This window comes from Rhodamnia argentea, chromosome 9 (genome assembly GCF_020921035.1).
Source record: "Rhodamnia argentea isolate NSW1041297 chromosome 9, ASM2092103v1, whole genome shotgun sequence".
NCBI classification, from domain to species: Eukaryota; Viridiplantae; Streptophyta; class Magnoliopsida; order Myrtales; family Myrtaceae; genus Rhodamnia; species Rhodamnia argentea.
In genome coordinates, this window is record NC_063158.1 from 1,957,770 (window position 1) to 1,979,493 (window position 21,724).

Consider the following 21,724-nt stretch of genomic DNA (forward strand, 5'->3'; position numbering starts at 1 on the left):
CGACCGGTGCTGAAGTGGACAATTTTTAATAATTTATCTATTTTTAATATTTTTTTGTTTTCTTTTTCCTTTTTTTTTCTTTTCTAGTTTTTTTCCTCAATGGTTGGTGAGGGTCATCACGCCCTCTCCGACCATGGACGAGGGCCGTGACGCCTCACCAACCACGGGTGAGGCTAGCCTTGCCCAAACCATCGTGGCCGCGAGGGCTTCACCCAAGGGCCGTGACCCTCACCTACGGTTGGTGAGGCATCGTGGCCCTCGCCCTCGACTAGCGTGGATCGGGCGACCATTGCTGGTCGCTGAGGAAAAAAAATAGAAAAGAAAAAACAAAGGAAAAAAGGAAAAAGAAAAGAATAAAATATTAAATTATAATTAAAAATTATTCATGTTAGCGCCGACCGTGCCATGTAGAACGACTGACGTTCACATTAGCAATTTTCTGCTAAAATTAGCTGGATGAACTCAATCGACTAAAAATGAAAATATTTATGACTGAATTGGCAAACTTAAAAGATTTAGAAATGAATTGGCAAAAGTACAATAAGTTTAGGAATTTTTCGACAATTTTCCCACAATAATCCATGTATAATTTTATACATTTTGAGACAATCATAATATAAGTCCAAAAAATTCTCGTGATAATGAACTTGAGTCGCTAAATTTTCATTTGTGCATCTAAATTCTAAAGCTTGCGATTTTGATGGGCTTGAATGCTTAGTAAGTTTTAAGTAGACGCAGAGTGCCACGTTGCTGTTTCTATTATTCTTTTCAATCTTACATGGCCGTTCATGAAAAAATGACATCTATGACAAGCCGTTCATTTAAACCTAGCGGAGCTAACGGAAAGGATTAAATTGGACATTATGACAAGTTTCAAATTTTAATGCACAAGATAAAGAGTTTTAGGATGGACATGTTTAAGACTAAAAATGCATCATTAAGACAAGTTTTAAATTTTATCTGTGTCTTACAAACTGTATTTTATATGCTAACGCCTAATAATGCCCAAGAGAAACCAGCCACAAAGGTGGGTTGTTGGGGAATATTAAAATATATGATTAATGTACTATAATAATGTCGCTAAGTATGTCGGATTTCATTCAGAGACGCACCACGAGGATACATCTTGGCAAAGAAATATACAATTTAACATGACTCACGTGATCTATTTTTGCACGGTAAGTTCTATATATGCTGATCCCTGAGCAATCGTAAGTCTACTCACCTCAACCATCACTACCTTGCAAAAAGAAACACCAAATGGCAGAGCTCTCAAAAAACTATGATGTCTTCTTCTTCCTCATCCTTCTCTTGCTGTCACTTACCTCACAACTTTCACTAGCTAGGCCTTCCAAAGAACCCAAACCGTGTAAGCACATTGTGCTCCACATGCATGACGTAATCTTCAATGGCAATGACTCGGCCAATGCGACTGGGGCTGCCGTGACTGGTCCGGTTGGGCTTGGCCCTTTTGGCTTTGGCCAGGTATTCATCTTTGACAATCCGATGACCAAGGATCAAAACCTGTTGTCTCCACCGGCGGCCCGAGCTCAGGGTTTCTATTTTTACCAGATGAAGACTGCTCCGAGCACCTGGATGGCGTTTACCTTGGTTTTCAACTCAACCGAGTATAAGGGGACTTTGAACGTCATGGGGTCCAATTTTATCCCGGCAAAGACTAGGTATCTCTCGGTTGTCGGTGGAACTGGAGATTTCTTCATGGCGAGAGGGATTCTTGAGCTTGAGACGGATGATTTTGTCCTGTCTGTGTATTTTCGAGTGAAGATGGATGTTAAGTTGTACGAGTGCTATTAGGAACTGAAAAACTCAGTGGCCACAAATGCTATGTAATTTTAGGATTTATAAGGAAGGGCGTGGCTAGAGTTTAGGAGTAGCAGAGGATGTCTCTTCAAGTTGTAATGTTGGTCAGTAGCTTTCCAAGCAATGCTTGTTGTTGTTGTTGTTGTTTTTTTTTTTTTTATCTTCATAAATATGATGAAATAAAGATGCTTCAATTGGTCAAGCATTTAACTCGGTCTCATTGTTTCGCGACTGTCCACTACATACTGTTATAGATAAGGAAATACTTTCGCAAGATTATTTGATGCACAAAGAGATGTGATATATTATTGTGGGGTGTTTTAGTACTACTTATATGTTTAAATGCGCCTACTCTATGGACATTAGTTCGAAATGTCGCCTCACAAAATTATTTGAGTTAGTTTGCACCTAAATCTACTAACCGTTGAATTTTATACCAGTTGGGACAATTGCAGAATAAGTCCTAAAACTTGTCACAATAATATCCTAGATCATATAACTTTTCTTTCCTATATTTAAATCCTAAATATTGCAATTTCGATGTACTTAAACCTTTCATTAATTAACTTAAAATGTTGCAAATAGATTAAAAGTGCCATGTGACCTTTCTTTTTTTTTCTATCATTCTTTTCAATCATATGCGGCCATTGTAAAAAATGACATGTAGGCTCCATCCATTTCACGAGAAAAAAAAATTTAGGAAAATATTTTCTGAATTTTGTAGTGTTCGGTTTACGGAACATAAATTAGTCAAGGAAAATATTTTCCATCCATAAAGTGTGGAAAATGAATGCTTCTTTTCAGAAAGAAGAAATTATTCTCCCTTCTCTTTCATCCCTACACAACTTTACATTCATTTTATTTTTAATTATTTTTATTTTATTTATCTTTGGGTTTTTATTTTTATAATTTGTTTTATTTCTTCCTCAATTTGCCACCAGCGGCACGATGGTCGGGACGACCGCTGGTGGAGCAATACGAAACGACAACTGAAGTTGGGCTGGGCAGTAAAGATTAGGATTCTCTAATGGGAGACTATTTTATGGAGTTCGAAGGCGTTGAAAAGATGTTTTTTTTTTTCCTGAATGAATTTAAGATGTTAGCTAATGGAAGGTGCAGTTTGTTGTCCAACATGAAAACTCAGCATGCAAAAGTGTAATGTACTAACAGAATTATTGTTAGGTCCTCCGTAGAGACGAGAGATTACTTGCACGTTATCGTTGGATGAATGACATTTGTGTATGGAGATAATACTGTAATCGAATTCTTCCACTGTGAACCATCCAATGGTGAGTGCGTAACATCGCCAGTGAATTTAACCCGAATCCTTCGGGTAATAGAGGATGCAACGGGGTCTGAGGTTAAAAAGTAACACGTGATTCTTAGTGTATTTTCTCAAGAGGCTACAAAATGGAGAATATTAAACTAGATCCCACTAAAAATTCTGAAACAGGCCAAGTGGGTGGGTTGGTGGGGGCATTTCAAATTTTTGCTTAACCTTATAATGGTGTATGAAACCTTATAATAGTGCTAAGTAGCCCTGGGATTTCATTCAGAGGAGGCGTCACGAGTCACAAACAGGATGATAAAAGACTCTTATCTTAAATGCTGGCAGCTAGTAAAGCCAAAAGCGAAACAAGCCCCAAGGCCAAGGGGCGGTTGTTGGGAGATTATACATAAATCTGACATGACTCACGTGACCACTTTTTGCATGGTAAGTTCTATATAAGCCGATTGCTGAGCAATTGTGTTCACCACAACCATCACTGCCTTTTAAAAGAAACACGAGATGGTGGAGCTTTTGAAAAACAATCATGTCTTCTTCTTCCCCATGTTTCTCTTGCTCTCACTTGCCTCACAACTTTCATTAGCTAGGCCTTCCAAAGAACTCAAACCGTGCAAGCACATTGTGCTCCACATGCACGACGTGATGTTCAATGGCAAAAACTCGGCCAATGCGACCGAGGCCGCCGTAACGAGCCCGGCCGGGCTTGGGCCTTTTGACTTTGGCCAGGTAACCATCTTTGACAATGTCATGACCAAGGATCAAAACCTGTTGTCTCCCCCGGCGGCCCGGGCTCGGGGTTTCTATTTTTACTATATGAAGGCCAGTCCGGGCGCCTAGATGGCTTTCACCTTGGTTTTCAACTCGTCCGAGTATAAGGGTACTATCAACGTCATGGGGACCAATTTTGTCCCGGCACAGACAAGGTATCTCTCGATTGTCGGTGGAACCGGAGATTTCTTCATTGCGAGAGGGATTCTTGAGCTTGGGTCAGAGGCTAATATCTTACATGAGTATTTTCGAGTGAAGATGGATGTCAAGTTGTACGAGTGCTATTAGGATTTAAATAAGTCACTAGCCACATGTGGTTTGTATTTTTGGGATTTAGGAGGAAGTGCGTGACTAGGGTTTAGGAATAGCAGAGGATGTCTCATGAAGTTGCGGTGTCGGTCAGTAGCTTTCCAAGTAAGGCTTGTCGAATTGTCATCTTCAGATAATATGATGAAACAAAGACGCTTCAAATGGTCAGGCCTTTAACTCGGAGTCATTGTTCTGTCAACGTCCATTTTACATGCTGCTATAATAAGTACACGACTCGTTTACAAGATTGATTTATTCACCAAGAGATGTGTACCACGTGGTTGTTAGTTTATATATATATTCGATCCATTAAAACTTAACTGGTCTAACGAAAGGATTAAAGTGAACACTATGGCAAGTTTTTAACATTTAAATACACGAAATAAGAAGTTTTTAGGACTAAAATCATCATTAAGACACGTTTTAGAACTCGTGTGCAAGTATCTCCTACCATTTTGCACTGTGGATATACATTCTCAACTAGCGATGTCGAGATGGATCGACGTCTTGATATCAAATGGCCAGCATAAAGACTGATCCAATAGAAATTTGACACCGATCGACGATCACAATGGTCGATCAAAGATGACCAAGGACTGATCGACGATGGTTGATAGTTGACAAAAGGCAATCAATTATTGCCTGACACTTTGAGACCGATCGTAACAACATGAGAGACTAACACTCCATTTTTTTCGCAAAAAACGTTATGTTTCATAAAAATATTTTCTAATAAATTATTTTTCGGGAAAATAGACAATATTTTTCGATGTTCGGTTAAAACCTGAAAAATGAATTGAAAAATATTCTTTGTTGTTTGGTATGAAAATAAATTTGATTTTCCTCCATGCACTATTTTAACAATTCCTTAATTTTATTTTTTATTTTATTCTTATTTTATTATTATATTATTTTTCTATTATTTATTTTAAAAATCAAATTTTTAATTACTTTTAATTTTTTTCTTTTCTCTTTTCTTTTCCTTTTGCTTTTCTTTCCTTTTCTTTCTTCCCTTCCTCCACTGCAATCCGTCGACAACGGCCGTTGGCGAGCTCAAGCTCATCGGGAGGCTCGCCCGGAAGAAAAGAAAAAAGAAGAAAAGGAAAGAAAAGAAAAGAAAAATGATTAAAAATAAAAAAAAATTATTTACATAAAAATATAAAATCATTAAAAAAAATTCAAAAGCATGCTGATAGAGAGAAGAGAGATATAGGTCTCCACGAAAAATAATTTTTTCTTTTCTAAAAGAGAAAATAATTCTCCCCACTTTTTAAAGGTGTTTTTTTTCATTGATGGAAGATATTTTCTTTGATTTATTTATTTTCCGTGGACCAAACGCCAAAAATTTTGAAAATGTTTTTTTGAAAGTTATTTTTCGTGAAACAAACAAAGTCCAAATATAGTGTAGGAATTAGCCAAATGTGGACTAATGACTAGTCATCGAGGTCATTAGATACACTTTTAACACATCTATAGAGGAATATGAGGCAAAAAGTGTTCTTGGGAGAAATTTTAGACTTCATTCGTTTCGCGAAAAATAACTTATGAGAAAATATTTTTCGGATTTTCTAGCGTTTGGTTTATGGAAAATAAACAAGTTAAGGAAAATATTTTTCACTCATGAAAATATCACCACAAAAGTGGGGAAAATAATTTTCTCTTTTAGAAAAGAGGAAATCAATTTTCCCTCATCTTTCGTTCCTCCACTCTTTCACACTCCTTTCCTTTTTAATTATTTTTTTATTTTCTCTTTCTTTGTCTTTTTTTTTCTTTTTCTTTTTTTATTTTTTCTTCTTCTTTGAACAGCGACCTCGACCTCGTCGGCTTGTGGCGAGGCAAGCCGTGCATTGCTCAAGGTTGACGAGTGAGGCCAAGCCTCGCCGGATCTAGCATGGCAAGGCTCAAGCTCATCTATGGCCGGTGACCAGCCAAAGAAGAGGGGAAAAGATAAAAAAAAAAAAAATTGAAAAAACAAAGAAAAGTGGATAAAACTATAAAGAAGAATTAGAATTAAAAAAAATTAAAAAGGAAAAAATAAAAATGAAATTTATTTGAAAGAGTATAAGGAGGAAAATCAAATTCGATTTGCTACGCCGAACCGCAGGAAACATTTTTCATATCATTTACACGTTTTAGTTGCGAAACGAACTGATCCTCGGTCTTCAAAACGTCTCCCAAGGAATAAGAGACATTTTGAATGTCAGCTCTTTGCTTTCGAAATCTGAAGCCCAAAGCCCAAAAATATAAGGGTGACATTGTAATTGCATCAAAAATTGAAAAGGGAAAACCAGACGGTTGAAACTGAAGCAGATAAAGGCAGAGGACGTATACTGGCGCTACATTCGGATAACTTATCTCCTTCCTTCTCTTTACTTCATCACTTCATCGACTTTTAACGTCTCTCAGACCCCGGAGACCAGCCGAGCAACAACGGGGACAATGCGAAGCATCACGCTCTCCGACAGCGTCCTCAAGTCACGATCACTGCCTCCATCTCCGCAACCTCCGAAGCTCGCGACCTGTTACCTCTTCTCCCTCAATTCTCGCTTCAAGAATCAAGCTTTCAGGCGCCCTCCTCGCGACCCAGTACCCATTTTCTGCAGGTAATCCGGGAAATTTTTGTTTTTGTTTTTTTTGTTATGATTTTGGATGCCTCTCTTCGGGAATGTGCTTCATGGGCGTGGCATGGCATCTTGGAAATTTATGCCAAGTGTTTGTGATCTTTCTGCTATAGTGAGCTCCTAGGAAAAATGATGGTGCTTCTTCCTGTATGCTCAGAGTGACCGAGCGAAATCAGTTCAATCTGATGGTTGGCTATACTAAGTTGTAATGATTTTTGAGATATTTGCTTGTTTCTTTTCGTTTGAAATGGACTGATTGGCATGCCTTTCGTTGGTGCAGGAGAGGTTGGACCGCCAGGAATTGTGAAGAATGGTCTGGTCACTTTCGGCTAAGAACGTCTGAGAACTGTGATGACTTGGTAAGAATCTTCAGGACCTGAACTGCGAATTTATATGCTTTTTCCTTGCTGCATTTGATAGAATTAGTTATTAAGTGCAATATGTAGTAAATCATGCTAACAAGTTCTCCCTTGCTCATCCATCTTTCATCACATTTTTCCTGCATTGGAACGATGTGTTTCGTGCTTGGGGCATAATTGTTTACTCTGGAGTTGGGATGTCAGCTGATTTTTCTCAGTGGACATGCTTAACAAATAAAAATGTGTTTTCTTGGCCGTCTTTAAATTTTAATCCAAAATGGTCCTGTCGATACAGACCACAGGGTCCGTTGGTGATGAGAACGGTGGCGCATTAGAAGAGTCATTGCATAACATGGGCAATTCTTGTGTTGCGCCTATATTTTCGGGAATGAGTAACTCGAACAGACGAGATCTTACAGCCAGAGATTTTCTGTTGAGTAGTGCATCATTTGAAAATTTGGGAAAGTTTATGTTCCTCTTCGGCTTGCTCACGCTTCAAGGCTCCCAACCAGCTATTGCCGGAGACATTGCCAGTGGTTTGCAGTCACTCCCTTACTTTCAGGACCTTGGTGATATTAGCACAGGTTTTGCCTCAGTTAGGGAAATCTCCCTTTAACTTTTGAATTTCAATATCAAAAAGCTCCATCTTTATGCGTAGTTATTAATAAGGAGATGCTTGGTGGCTCAAAAGGTTCAGAAAATGAGTTGCATCTTGGGATTCTTAAGCATACAAACTGATTCCAGAGCCTTATCAAATTTCAGATCAGTTCTATGACTGATATCACAGCTGCTGCAATAAGGATGACTGTCACTTTTCAGGATGTGTTCCTACTCGACAATTTTGTGCAACATTATACTTTTAGCTAAAAAATACGTAGTAACAGTTCCCTTTAGAACATGCATAGATTTCCCTTTTAATTCAGTGATCTGATTAGTAATTGGATCAATCATCTTAACCCACCATCCAATAATCTCCTATTTGGCATTACCCACTATGTTTTACTAGACTTAATTCTTTGGATAAAATTACATCATCTACATTAATGGAGCGCTCTTATACATTTTCCCTTCATGCAGGCATTCTTGCTTATCTTTTTCTCAGAGCTGGGAGATAAAACCTTCTTTATTGCGGTGAGACCAAGATCTTATCTCTTCACTGGCTGAGTTACTAACAAATGGTACTGATTTGCTTGTCATAGTTTGAAGCCAAATCCTATCCTCAGAAAAGCCCTTCTTTCTTAGGATTTAGGAAGAGAAGTGACCTGATTAGGGTGCTTGTTTAAATAAGCCAATGAAAATATTTTCCGTGAACAGCATCGTGGGAATTCCCGTAAGGCATTCTCATGTGTCTTTCTTCAGTCTGTGAACCCGAGAAAGAGGTATGTCTAAAACAAACCAGAGATTTTAAGTTGCCCTTTTTTTTTTTTTTTGGTCGGAACAAGCTGCCCTTGTTAGGCCTACAGGCCTAACATAATTTTTGTGCAACTATTAGTAGTTGATGGATTAGTAATCAATTAAGGGAAGCTTTGTTGGGATTTACATTTCTGCTGAAAAGAACATTTTGCTCAGATATGCGATACCTAATATAGGAATCTGGACTAAGCTTGAAAGTAAAATGGTAAACAAATTAGTCATGGGACAACTAATCCTGCTTCTGGGTGGCATGAACCTAAGAACTAACTGGATTGATATGTTCCAGAAATGATAAAATCTGCCAATTTCAGGTATTGTCTAGGTTAGCCTCTCTCTTCTCTCTCTCTCTCTCTCTCTCTCTCTCACACACACACACACACACACTTGCACGCATGCGCATGCATATGCATGTGCATATGCACACAACATCTCTCCCACATCTCTCCCATCTCACTTTCAGTTAATAATCTGTTCTTTTTCCACTGATCTCTTTGTAAGTGCTTACTCCTGTGTAGCTTTGGTGGAGTGCAGTACCTCTTAATTTGTCTTCTGGCTTTCTGCAGGCTCTTTTAGCAGCTAGGAACTCTGCGGGCATTGTTTTCACTGGGACATTCGGTGCACTTGCGTATGTTACTCTGCTTCTGCATGGTGATTTAGATGTCTTTTGCATTTTCTTTTGCTTTTTGTGATTCTTATTTGAGATATACAGAGTAAACTCAAGAAACAGCAAGTTAGAAAAGCAGCCGTCTCTAACTAAATAGTTTTCTCCCATCTGCACAAGACCTAAATCGGCCACCCTCTATCCAAACCATTTGAAGTTGGTGATATTCTCATTTTCCATCTCTTATCTGTCTTATAGGTGTAGTATCTGTACAAACTTACTTAACTTGTTCCTGCCCTTAGTAACATTGGCAAAGCAGAAGTGTCTTTGTTGATCCATGCTACTAATTTGCAGTAAATAGATCATATCTTGAGATAAATAGCCATGACTTACATTAGAAGGTGACAGCTGCATCTTATTTATCTAAAGCAGTTGGTTGCCAGCACTACCAAAGTCCATGTCAATTGTGTTTTATGTCGAAGAGACCATAGAAATTCACTATTTTGGGATTAAAAGAAGTGCTTATTCTTCTGGACAGGATAATGACTATTATATCTGTTGTTCTTGGAAGAACCTTTCACTATGTTGATGAAATCCTTCCGTTCAGGTACTTCAGTTTCTGCTTCTCAATCCATTTCCACAACACATGATGACTTGTCTCTTTTCCATTTAGCTTTTGTGTGAAGTTGATTATGTTGCTGGAGAAGTATAATGTGTAGTAACGGCATCACAGGTTCGGTGAGAATGATTTGCCTGTTGATGACATTGCTGCAGTTTGTCTCTTGGTAAGTTTTGGATTGCTGCTGATATCATGAAATTTATACTATGTTCCTGCTAGTTTGCATGCCTTCTGTTAATAAAAAGGGACTGTTTTTGTTGAGAAATGAGCTGCATCTGTGCCCTAATTTCTGCATATCAGGTATATTTTGGTGTTTCCACTCTTATTGACACCTCCTCTGGTGATGGTCTTAGGGCAGACGATGAGCAGAAAGAGGTGAATTGAATGTCGGTTTCCCAGTTTGTCGAGCCTTTTTCTGATGTTGCACCTATAAATATGCTCTTTTACTTTGTGTTACTTTCTCTAAAGGTGATATCACTTTGTTCTTTTGAACCAGGCCGAATTAGCAGTTTCGAAATTTTCTGGAAATGGTGCTGGGATAATAGCAGCTGCTAGTACCATTGTTAGTACTTTTGTTTTAGTCTTTGTCGCTGAATGGGGCGACAAGTCGTTTTTCTCCACAATAGGTGAGTGCAAAGTTTGAACTGTATATAAATTTGACCGGTCACTCTCATCGACCCAACATATGAATGCATACTTCAAGGCTTTAGTTCCCAATGATACTGTGTATTAGGCTAGTCCAGTTCATCTATTTCTTGTCTCTCTTACTATTCACTTGTAGCTTGCCATGATCTGATACATAACATTGCGATGTCAGCTGCCTTCAAACTCTAGCCTTTCCAACTCATTCTATTGTCTCATCCTCAGAGTCGTTTTCTGCTTCATTTGAAGTTTAGAATCTTGACTTTCTCTTTAGTAATTCGACATTTCTCTTGCAATATAGCCCTTGCTGCAGCTTCTTCGCCTCTTGGAGTCATTGGGGGAGCTTTGGCCGGACATGGGGTTGCAACTTTGGTAAATTTTTTTCCTAATGGAAATCATGTCTTCTACTTACTAGCTTCTGGGTCAACTCGATGTCTTATCTGTTTAAGAAATGATAAGAAAGATCGTTCTAAAACATGACTGAAGAAAACAGTGAAAATGCTAGTGTTCAGTTCACTGGTAACTGAGTATGCGGGACTTGTCGGCAGTTTGTTCAATCTGATGATTCTGAATGCAATTCTTGCAAATCAGAAGTGCTATGCATGTTCATGGTCAGATGTAACTTTGAGGCAAGGTTATATGCGACTATGGAGACAATATTGATTCTCGTATGTTTGCAAAATTCATTCAACCACTTGCAAGATTATAATGAATCTAAAGATCGCGAATTTGTTTCACAAACTTTGTGCAGATCGCTGTACTCGGAGGTTCATTGCTGGGAACATTCTTGTCTGAGAAGGTATGAAAACTAAAATCACTTCTCACTCAATTTACTTAATCCCTTTGCTGCTAAAGCAATATTTTTTGGAGGGGGTTCATCTCTTACTCGATTCGCCGTCCTCTATTCACTGTACCAGGCCATCGCCTACATCGGAGGTACTCTTTTCCTGGTCTTCGCCGCGGTGACATTTTTCGAGATCGTGAGTTAGAGATTCTGGCATGTTGCACCCAAGCAAATTAGCAAACGGTTATCAGTTCGAGGAAGTTGTCGGAGACACCCTTGCATGGCTATTGGTAGGGCAAATTGCTTAGTGAAAGAGTGGACTACCATTTCTTGGTTAGACATCACTTCTTGTTGGGACAAGGATTCTGATCATTCTTTTGCCAGAATAGTTTCGCCGGGATTTTCTGCCTCGCAATTTTAACGTCGAAATTCAAGCACTTCATCTTTGCCGTGTGACTAATTGCACCTTCAAAACTTTCTAATAAATCTTTTTCATTTGAGCCAATTCAATCCTTTTAGCCAATTTTGATCGAAAATTGCTAATGTGGCAAGATCGGCGGTGATGTAACCAATTTCTAACAATAATTTAATATTTTTTTGGATTTTTTTAATTTTTAATTCTTTTCCTTTTTTCTCTGGTTTTCTTTGTGGCATTAGCCAACGAGGGTCGTGATGAGGCTTACCTAGCCCTCGCCAATGCCAGGCGAGGGCCGCAACGCCTCGCCTAGTCTCCCCTAGACCATTGCGGCCCCGGCCCGTTGCCCAACAGAAAACCAAAGAAAAAAAAAAAAGGAAAAAAGGACAATTCTAAAAAAAAAGATAAAAATTACCAAAATATTATTGTAAGTTAGCTATGCTAGCGCATGCCGCATCACTTCAGCCACGGTCGCGTCACTTCAGCGATTTTCGTCCAAAATTGGGCGGAATGACTGAATTTGCACAAATGCAAATGTTTAAGGCTGAATTGGCAAACTTAAAAAGTTTATAATTGAATTAGCAAAAATACAAAAGATTTATAAGTTTTTGGACAATTTTTCCCGCACAGTTCAAATAAACCTATGGTAAGTTTTGAGTTTCCGGGTCTTTTCACTTCCATGTTCATCTATGTATCGATCCGAGAAAGTGCATGAAACATTCGTATCAACTATCAATACCCAAATCCCATCTTTCCTAGTAAGGAATAAAGATCGAAGAAGAAGAATCTCAAGATGCAGAAAAACAAAAAACAAAAAAATAATAATAATAATTGGGAGGTTGGCAAGATCGAAACCGACGTGGAGCAACTCGCCACCATCCATCCACGACGTTTTTGGCATATTGGAAGAATAACGAAGATTGGGTCTCGATTAGAAAGAAGATTCAAAGAAGAATAATTTAAAAGATCGGAATTTTTTGGACCGCCTCACGTTATTATTCTCCTTTTCATCTTTGGGTCGTCTTCTTCTTCTTCTTCTTCCCACCACCATCCAATTTGGGTCCGTACATTCCTCATCGGTCCTCCGGAAAAAGATACTTTCTCTCTCTCTATCCTTTGCTCCCATCATGCCACAAATTGCGTCATGCGGTAGCATTAGTCAATTGGACTACTCTCCTCGATCACCTTAAGAGATGATGTCCTTTGAGTGATTGATTAAAAACATCCACCGCAAAATCAATTATGACATAGCCAATCGGAACAAATGCCGTCGAATCGCGTCGTTCCGGCCCGGGGTAGCATCTAGCGCGTTGAAATCTTGCGACGAAGCTGCTCGAGTTCTGAGTCGGTTTTCAATTTTCGGGAGAAGCTCTAAGAGGGTCGGAACCTTGGTTTTTCCAGATTGGTTGTCCTCTCAGCATTCTTTTTGGTATGACAACGGGGAGATCGATAAATATGTGATTGTACCTTGATTTAGAGATCTACAGCTCAAAAATTGTGGGAAAATTGTCTAAAAAGTCCTAAATTTATTGTATGGCTGCCAATTAGTCCTAAATCTTTCAATTGTGCCATTATAATCCTAAACATTTTGATAATTTGTTAATTTAGTTCTAAATCTTCTTAAGCTTTGTCAATTTAGTCATAAACCTATCTTGCCGTAAAGGGCTACATTAACAAGTAATTAACGAATAAATCGGCAAATCGTCAAAAGATTCATGTATGTATTAACACAATTAAAAGGTTTAGAGTTGAATTAGCCGGCGTACAATAGGTTTCGGACTTTTTCGATAATCATCCCCTCAAGCTAGTCGGAACTCTATAAAACCTAGACCAGGCTCAGGTGGTTCTCGATGATGAGAGCTCGGATTTCTTCGCGGATAGATTAATTCAGGGTTCGGTTTTAGCTCCAGGACATGCTATGGTGGTAAATAATGCAAGTTTTTCACCTCGATCCTTATAACCTAAAAACAAACGAGATAAATATGGGCAGCGCCCAAGACACATCACACGTGCGGTCCGAACGAAGATGAATATTACAAGGCATATTCTTTCTCAAGAAGTACAAGGAAAGCACACGGTCCTTGTCCCCTGCCTACTTTCGTTGTCCCAAAAGTCGACCATGCGTTATGGGACGGGATTCAGATAATGGCAAATATCGTAGAAAGTGAAGAGGAAGAGGGGGAGGTAAAAAAAAAAAATGCCACCAAGGATATAAAGTAGCCAGCATGGGCGTAAAAGAATCGGGAACCACCTGGACCGCCCAAAATCGAATCGGACCGGCCTAGAATCAATGGGTCCCAAGGAAATCGATCTTGTTCCCAATACCCAATAAACTGGAACCGGTGGGTATTGATCTGCTTTTCGGTTCTAGATGTGGATCCGCCCACCTACTCACCCGGACCAAACCGGTAAATATGTATGTAATATTCAAGAAAAATTGAAATCGAAAACCGCATGCTGGTTCAATGGATCTACTCGGGAAATGGTCCCACCAAACTTCACGCAATTGGTGGCTTGTTTTCCAGCAAGCCATGAACAGGTCCAACCAAGCTTCATTTTTTTTTTCTAGCTAAAAAGAATGTCGTGTTTGGAAAAAAGTCAAAGCAATGAATACTTTACTTTCCCCTAAGTACTTCGAACAATGAGTAGATTGAAGAAACTAAAAAGGGGCAAATGGCAGCAATTAGGATTTATAACTTACAACAAATGAAGGCGATCGAGAGCGAGAGAGGGAGACGAGGTCGTGAGTTGTGTCTACGAGGGAGGGTTCGGAAGCGTGACCGTGAGTCGATGGGAGTTGAGATGGGAGAGACCGATATGAGACGGGAAGCTTTCTCCCCCTCGACACTTTCCGAGTAATGTTAATACTTTTCTATCTCTTTACAGGGAAAAATTATTTGGGCGAGAAAATCCTGGTACGGCATGCGTTCCAAAGGAGGGAGAGACCATGAGTCGATGGAAGCGCGACCGTGAGTCGATGAGAGTTGAGAGGTGTGAAGCCGGACGTAGCTCACCTATGAAGAACTCGCCGGCCATGGGGCTCGTGGCGAGCCATCGGCGGTTGCGGTGAGGTGGCGGATTTTGTAAGTGAACTTTGAGCACACCGGTATTAGGATTTCGATTATGACACTCAAAATAGAAAAAGGAAGATAATTTCAGGGCCATCCATTTGAAAGGAAAAGAGTGGTGCAAAACCAAAGCTGAACCGGAAGTTGGACTTCCTTGCACGTCTCAAAATCTCAAATCACAGGCAAAAAAAAAAAAAGAGAGAGAGAGAGTGAGAGAATAAATACCCTTATGGTTTGATCTCCATATGCCATTGAATCGCGATGCCCTAGACAATCAGCATGAGAACATTTGACCCGATAAAAAGAGAATATGATGTCTTTCGCTCATAGACAATCGCACTTCAATTTGCCTGCGAAGGAGGGATGAATGCGGCTGACGCCGTCGGATGGAGGTTACTTTCTCGACTTGATTGGATCACCGTGCGCTTGATCTCGGCCGACGTGTATCCATAAGATGTGCCGATTTCATGTGGATTTGCTCAAGTTTTGTCAAATCGAAAAGTTTAAAATATGAGCCAAGCCATATAGGATATTTTAACAAAAAATGGACAATTACGTTTTTTTTTTCTTTCTTTTTTCTGTGCAAAATATCCGATGTCATGCCACGTCGACATTGTACGAAACATTGCGTTAGGGTTTTGCTAATCCACGCGCGAGCGTAAATCTGGGGGGTTGAAAAAATCCGACCGACAACGATCGAACGATCCTTAAATCGCGAAAGCTTTGATTGAATTTAGCCTCACCGGGGAATGTTCATGGGGGGAGGGGAGGGAGGGCCACGTGCACGCGACAGCGCACCACCATGGACGGTGGCGAGGCGCTGCCCGCGCCCGCCCCACAGAACAGGAAACTCGAAAAGTCGGCGTTGACGATGACGACGAGGATGACGTGTCGAGGTACGGGTCGTTTGAGGCTTCTCGCGGTCGTTTCGCCACGCCACCAAACTTGACCTTCCGAACCCGACGAAGCTGCCCTCGAATATCTCTTTCTTTTCTTCTCCTTTTACTTTTTTTTTATAATAAATTTTAAAAATTGAATTGCAATTTTAATTTTTGGCTTTTCTGACTGCCTAGGACCACTTCGTCCTTTTCGGCATCTCATCATGTGCCCGATGCGAGATCACGCGTATTTCTTCCAAAATGACATCGATTCGCTCAACTTTGGACGTGGCTAAAACGCATGTAATTTACATCATAAGGTCTGCCAAAAAAAAAAAAAAAAAATAGACCGAGATAGACGGAACTCGAGACGCGATTTGTTCAATTGAAGGGATGTCAATGTTGTGCCCCAAGTAATGGAACCGGTGAATCGATCAAGATGATTAGGATTCACAATTTTATGACGGCGTCGCTTTAGATATATCATAAGGAATAAATTGCTCGTGATTTGAGATTTTTAACATATAGGTATCAAATGTTCTACAAAAAATATAAAAAAGTAGCTTATATAGCTAATACAAAGAAACAAAAGAAGGTATATATTTTACTTAAGTTTATTAAAATGTGATTAACATATCATTCGCTGCTAAATGTATTGACCCGACATTGTAATTAGTCCGTAATGACCGCATTACTAGCTTCCTTCATCAGTATCTAGTATTGTACAATCATAAGTTTATTTTAAATCAACTGTTGTAATCGGCTTATTTAATTGTGTTCATGCGAAATAATCTGCGAAATACATTATTAGGAAGTAACGAAAGATGGAAAGTAATTGATGTTGTAATACTAAGTTGGGAAGATCTATGTCCTTATCACATGTCGTGCGATTCGAAAGTTTCCGACTCATTGCGAGAACTTCCGCCGCTCTCTTCTCTCTTCTCTCTCTGCCATCGGTGCCGGGGCGCCATAAAAATCGCTGAAACCTGATTTTGGCAGCGCGAAACAGTCTCGGGTCGTCATCATCGTTTTTTGGGTCTACCCTGTTTTCCCCGAAGGAGCCGAATTCGATCCGTGGCAAATCCATTCTTCTGAGGTCTTTCTGCTAAAGCTCTCATCGTCTCTTAGTATCGCGCCCCTAGTGTTCTTCGAACTCCCTAGCGATCAATCGCTTCTCGTTTCATTTCTTTTCGTTTTTGGGTGAGTGCTTGGTTCTATTTGGAAGAGAGAAAGGACATCCCAACTCGACGGAGTTTGGGCAGCAGCTTGGTTTCGGCTTTGCAGCGAGTTTGACGAAAGTTTCCTGCTTTTAAGCACTTCTTTGTGGTTGGTGCTGATCATTTTGTCTGTGGGTTTTTGGTGTGCGTTTTGTTCTTGAGATGCTTCTGTATGAACCCTTTTATGCGTGTGCTTGGGCAATCCAAAGATCATGGCTTTTGCTTCTCTTTCTCTTTCCCCGTTTTCTGAGAATTCTGAAGAAAGATTTTTTTCCCCAGTCCGTGGGTTAACGACCAAGAAAGAGTTATTATGTCTCTGAGAGAAGTTTGATAAAATTCATGCTGAATAGAATGCTATCGGTTGCTCAATAGATTTGCTCTGTATTGGTGCATTACCTGGACAAGAGAGATCTATGTCTAGCAGTTATGTTTTTATCTGATTTGGTTCTTTCTTGCTTGCTTTGTTGTGCTTTCTGGGCGGTCATCACAAAGCGCTTCCTGTCTGAGTACCTTTGACATGCCATATCAATGTGCCAATTCTCTTATGTGCGACTGATGGCGATTTGCATGTTTGTAGACATAGTCGTAGAGATCAGTTTGGAACCTTATGAGGACATCTCCGAGTTCATCTAATTTACTAAGGAGGTCATCTTTTGCATTTTTTTGAAGATCTTTGGATCGCTGCTTTACCTTTTATTTTGTTATTAGTGGGCCATGTGGGTTTGAGATCTTAAACTGGAAGACTATGGAAAGGCTGCCACAATTTATTATTTCCATCTCAAAGCTATGTAGCGTTCATTTTAGTTGAGGCAGTGAACTATTCACTCCCATGTGGTTCGTGGCTTAAGATAAATGTTTCGTGTGTAAGATGCCTTTCCTTTTTCTTATTCTAAATGCATTGATTTTTATTCTAATTTGCAGATTGATTGAATCGGCTCATGCATTGCGATCTCAGCCTGATACTCTTTTTTTTTTTAAATTGGCTAGCGAAAATCTTTAGAAAGTTTGGAGCTTGATCTTGTTGTGCTGACTTTGGAGTCAGATGGCAGATTGGTTGGTTTAATATTTGTATGAAACTCTTTGCATTGCCTTGCCTTGCCTTGTTTCCTTGTGTGTTTTCTGTACCATGATGCAGTTGAAGTTCCTTAGGCTGTACGGCGCATGCTAGTGGTTGGTCTTATTTTTGAGATTTTAAAAGGGGAGTCCGTTCCTTCTGGCAATGTAATCATATTCCTTCGTTTGCTCATTCATGGCTTCTCACTTTTTGTGGATATACTGAATGCTCAAAGGTGGCCTTGCCCATTTTCTTTGGCATATGGAGTTTCTTCGAATGAACTGCTGGGATTTGAAAATTGTATAAGATGTGACAAGGAGTTGGAGTCTGCCTGTTAATCCATAACATGTTACCTTTGTTCTCATTAATGCTTTTAGTTTTTCTAGAGTGATTTTAAACACTGAACTTCTTAAATTTGCTAGTTGCTGTGAACTAATTAAAGCCTTCCAAAATTCTCCCGATCAATGTGTCTAGAACTCAAGAGGATGAATGAGCAACATTGTGCTTGGTTCTTTGTTACTTGATGTCTCAATGTGGTAACCATCCTAATGTTACCTTACCAATCTTGCTCTGTCTCTCGACTTTTTGCTTATAGGATGATCTACGGATTGGGTTTCATTTCGCAACCTCAGCTCTCCTTTGAAGGATCTTGGCTGGTCTGAAGTGCTCATCAATAGCGTAGATTCTTATCCGAGGAAATGGATCGCTGTGATACTTCAGGTTTCGTTAGCGGAGGAGGAATGCACTACTTGATGGACATGTAATGTAGATAGATTTTTTCTTTTTTTCTTTTTTGCTAATTTAGACATTACCAGAAATCAGGCAGGCTGCCACACACTGTTTAGATCAGACACGTCAATAGTCATCTCATGGACCCTAGATTTCAGCACTTGAGGTTTGCTGCTAATTCTTCTTCAAATGCGTTCAAGACATTGGGCAATTTACCTCATTCCCGAGGAACGGGGGTTGAATATGGTACTGACACCATTTTACAACTTGATTCCCCTGCTTCACTTTGTCTCTTGTCTGCCTCAAAGGGAGTCAAACGCAAGTGGAAAATGATTGATGGCTCCATCAACCGGCAAGTTGGCTGTCCCTTGTCTCTTGGGCTAGGTCGGCCTTCAAGTTCCTCGGACAGCAAGGGAAGTTCACGAACTGCCTGCACTACAACATCTTCAGCTAAGGAAACTGACGAGGAATCGTCCATGAATCTTGATCTGGATTTCACTCTGAGTATTGGCAATGATAAAGCACCTTCCAGGAAGAAAGTTGCTAGTCCTGGAACGAAAGATTTGGAGTTGCAACCTAAGGTTGACCTGGAGTTGAGTCTTTCTACTGGGCCTTCTGAGTCTGATATAACCTGCATCCATCCAAATTCTTCTCAAATATGTTCTGGCCTGGAGATTCCCTTATGCATTGGTAGGTACACAAATGTGGATGAAAGATCCACATCGGGTTGCTGGAAATCAGTGATATATTTGGATCCTCTTCACAAGGTGATCACAGATAATAGCTTATTTCAGAACCAGGTTTCTGAAAAGACAGATTTGGTCCCTGCTGTTCCAGACCTATCTTCAAGCGTAATATCTACTCCAAAGAGTTCAATCACCTGTACCTCTGCCCAGGGAAGTAGTACTTCAAAAATTTGCCAGGTTGAGGGATGTGGCAAGGGGGCAAGAGGTGCCTCAGGGCGTTGTATATCCCATGGTGGTGGTAGAAGGTGTCAAAAACCTGGTTGTCACAAGGGGGCTGAGGGCCGAACTGTGTATTGCAAGGCCCACGGAGGGGGTCGGCGTTGTGAGTTTCTGGGATGCACCAAGAGTGCGGAAGGGCGCACAGATTTCTGCATTGCCCACGGCGGTGGTCGGAGATGCACCCATGATGGGTGCACTCGAGCTGCACGAGGGAAATCGGGCTTGTGTATCCGGCATGGTGGAGGCAAAAGATGCCAGAAAGAGAACTGCACAAAGAGTGCCGAAGGTCTGTCAGGTCTTTGCATCTCGCATGGAGGCGGCCGCCGCTGCCAGAATGCAGGGTGCACGAAAGGGGCACAGGGGAGCACTATGTTTTGTAAGGCTCATGGTGGGGGTAAGCGGTGCACGTTTGTGGGTTGCAACAAGGGTGCTGAAGGGAGCACCCCCTTTTGCAAAGGTCATGGTGGGGGAAAGAGGTGTGCCTTCCGAGGTGGGGGAGTTTGTTCCAAGAGTGTGCATGGTGGCACCAATTTCTGTGTGGCTCATGGGGGTGGGAAACGTTGCGCTGTGCCTGAGTGCACAAGAAGTGCGAGGGGTAGGACCGATTTTTGTGTACGTCATGGTGGGGGCAAAAGATGTAAATTTCACGGGTGCAGCAAGAGTGCTCAAGGAAGCACGGATTTTTGCAAGGCGCATGGTGGTGGGAAGAGGTGCTCTTGGGGACAGCCAGGGTCCGAGTTCGGGGATCAAAATACTGGTTCATGCAACTCTTTTGCTAGGGGAAAGACAGGTCTCTGTGCACTCCACAGTGGATTGGTGCAGGATAAAAGAGTCCATGGTGGTTTCAGCTTGGGGCCTATATTACATGGCCAGAAAAAAGTAATGCTGCCTGAAGAGATGGACGAGGATGCGAATGCTGAGGATATGAATGTCGATGTTGGAAATTTCTGCGATTTGGACTTGAACCAATATGGGCCCGGTAGTTCGAAATCACCCATTGCGCAAGGCCTTTCTGCCACGCCGGCCATTGCTTCGGAAGGTAGGGTACATGGTGGTAGTCTGATGGCAATGCTCGGTGGTGGCATGGCTCTTGGCTCGGACAAGGACTAAGCTTAGAGACTGATGCCACCCGAAAGGGGATAGTCATTGATGGTGCCACAAAGGTGGATGTAAGCACATTATCCACTCCCCCCTCCGTATTATAGTTGCTGAAGTTCCCCTGCATGTTTTCCATCTCCATCTGCCAGTTCTGGTTTGTCTGCATTAGGTCATAAGTTTGGTCATAATGATTGAAACCCTGGAGCAAAACTAAGGGTTATGAGCTTTGTATGTAGGCAATAGCGTCTGGAAATTGTGGTCTTCATGAACTCTCTTGTACATATATGTCATTGTCCTCAGGTCCTTATGTGTAGTGTTTCGCAATAACAGGTATGGCATTTTCACGATAAGATGGCTCTTTCTCACTGTCCGGATTCACTGCTTGCGAATTAGTGTTTCGGTTATTTTTAATTGCTTCATTGTATGTTACGAAAAGTTCAGTAAAGTTGGCTCCAGGTATACTCTGTTTCTATGGTGGTCCTGTTTCTGCTGGTTTTGGAATTTGTTTCTTCATTTGTAAGTTTCAAATTTGAGCATTGAAATTCGTGACGAAGCTGCAAATTACATAGACTATTGTCTGTCGTAAACGGTGAATGTGGCTTTACCCTCTCCAGTTACACAATCGGAAGGCTATAGTTTCAGCTGTTCACGAGCTTCATGAGGACATGCTTGATGAAACTGAAGACTTTCTGTGAAGGTTTGACGATTAATCTTGTGTTATTGTATCGTTGTGACCAATACGTTGAGAATATGTTCATCTGTCTGAGACACTAAAACGGGGCGATTCATGCCGAGCCCCATCGGTATGAAAATCTGCTCATCTGTATAAAACCGGTCAAACCATGTCGAGCCCTGTCGGTTTTGAGTTGATCGGCCACCCCTAAGGAACCGGCGGAAAGTGACCAACAATTGCGTACAGACTAGAGAGGGAGCCGGCGTCCTACGGCAGTCCGCTATAACTTCAGTTTCTTCACTTGTATCGTTCGGTTTGATAAGAATGCGTAATATGCAATTGTTTTATGGGTTTCTATATAGCTAGACGTTTGAATTAGTATTCTGTGGTCTCTTTTATTTT

The 21,724-nt window shown here is 40.7% G+C and overlaps 3 protein-coding genes and 1 pseudogene across 4 annotated transcripts; all 4 read left to right on the forward strand.

Annotated features, from left to right (window-relative positions):
* The first annotated feature begins 1,260 nt into the window (after positions 1-1,260).
* LOC115740799 (dirigent protein 5-like) lies at positions 1,261-1,878 on the forward strand. The gene has a single exon (XM_030674392.2). The coding sequence runs from the start codon at positions 1,261-1,263 to the stop codon at positions 1,813-1,815; it is 555 nt and encodes a 184-aa protein (XP_030530252.1). The 3' UTR covers positions 1,816-1,878.
* Positions 1,879-3,587: 1,709 nt separating this feature from the next.
* On the forward strand, positions 3,588-4,240 carry LOC125316573 (annotated as a pseudogene).
* Positions 4,241-6,498: 2,258 nt separating this feature from the next.
* On the forward strand, positions 6,499-11,637 carry LOC115740814 (GDT1-like protein 1, chloroplastic). The gene is made up of 12 exons (XM_030674410.2): positions 6,499-6,792; positions 7,085-7,166; positions 7,462-7,761; positions 8,244-8,297; positions 9,143-9,204; positions 9,719-9,787; positions 9,914-9,965; positions 10,100-10,174; positions 10,296-10,425; positions 10,743-10,813; positions 11,193-11,240; positions 11,359-11,637. Exons 1-12 carry the CDS (start codon positions 6,626-6,628, stop codon positions 11,428-11,430), a joined length of 1,182 nt encoding a protein of 393 aa, XP_030530270.2. The 5' UTR covers positions 6,499-6,625; the 3' UTR covers positions 11,431-11,637.
* A 4,773-nt stretch (positions 11,638-16,410) lies between these two features.
* Positions 16,411-21,014, forward strand: LOC115740812. 2 transcript variants are annotated; one of them, XM_030674408.2, is made up of 3 exons: positions 16,411-16,682; positions 17,381-17,448; positions 18,453-21,014. In XM_030674408.2, exon 3 carries the CDS (start codon positions 18,727-18,729, stop codon positions 20,659-20,661), a length of 1,935 nt encoding a protein of 644 aa, XP_030530268.1. In that variant the 5' UTR covers positions 16,411-16,682; positions 17,381-17,448; positions 18,453-18,726; the 3' UTR covers positions 20,662-21,014. The 2 variants fall into 2 exon arrangements, with proteins under 2 accessions (XP_030530268.1, XP_030530267.1); XM_030674407.2 differs by lacking the exon at positions 17,381-17,448.
* The last annotated feature ends 710 nt before the right edge of the window (positions 21,015-21,724 follow it).

What these genes read in the sequence shown, in the direction of transcription:
- LOC115740812 (XM_030674408.2), top strand. Translation starts at nt 18,727, where the DNA reads ATGGACCCTAGATTTCAGCACTTGAGGTTTGCTGCTAATTCTTCTTCA.
- LOC115740799 (XM_030674392.2), top strand. Translation starts at nt 1,261, where the DNA reads ATGGCAGAGCTCTCAAAAAACTATGATGTCTTCTTCTTCCTCATCCTT.
- LOC115740814 (XM_030674410.2), top strand. Translation starts at nt 6,626, where the DNA reads ATGCGAAGCATCACGCTCTCCGACAGCGTCCTCAAGTCACGATCACTG. An exon ending in CTGAGAACTGTGATGACTTG is followed by an intron (nt 7,167 to 7,461) that starts GTAAGAATCTTC and finishes CTGTCGATACAG; the next exon opens with ACCACAGGGTCCGTTGGTGA. An exon ending in GGGACATTCGGTGCACTTGC is followed by an intron (nt 9,205 to 9,718) that starts GTATGTTACTCT and finishes TCTTCTGGACAG; the next exon opens with GATAATGACTATTATATCTG.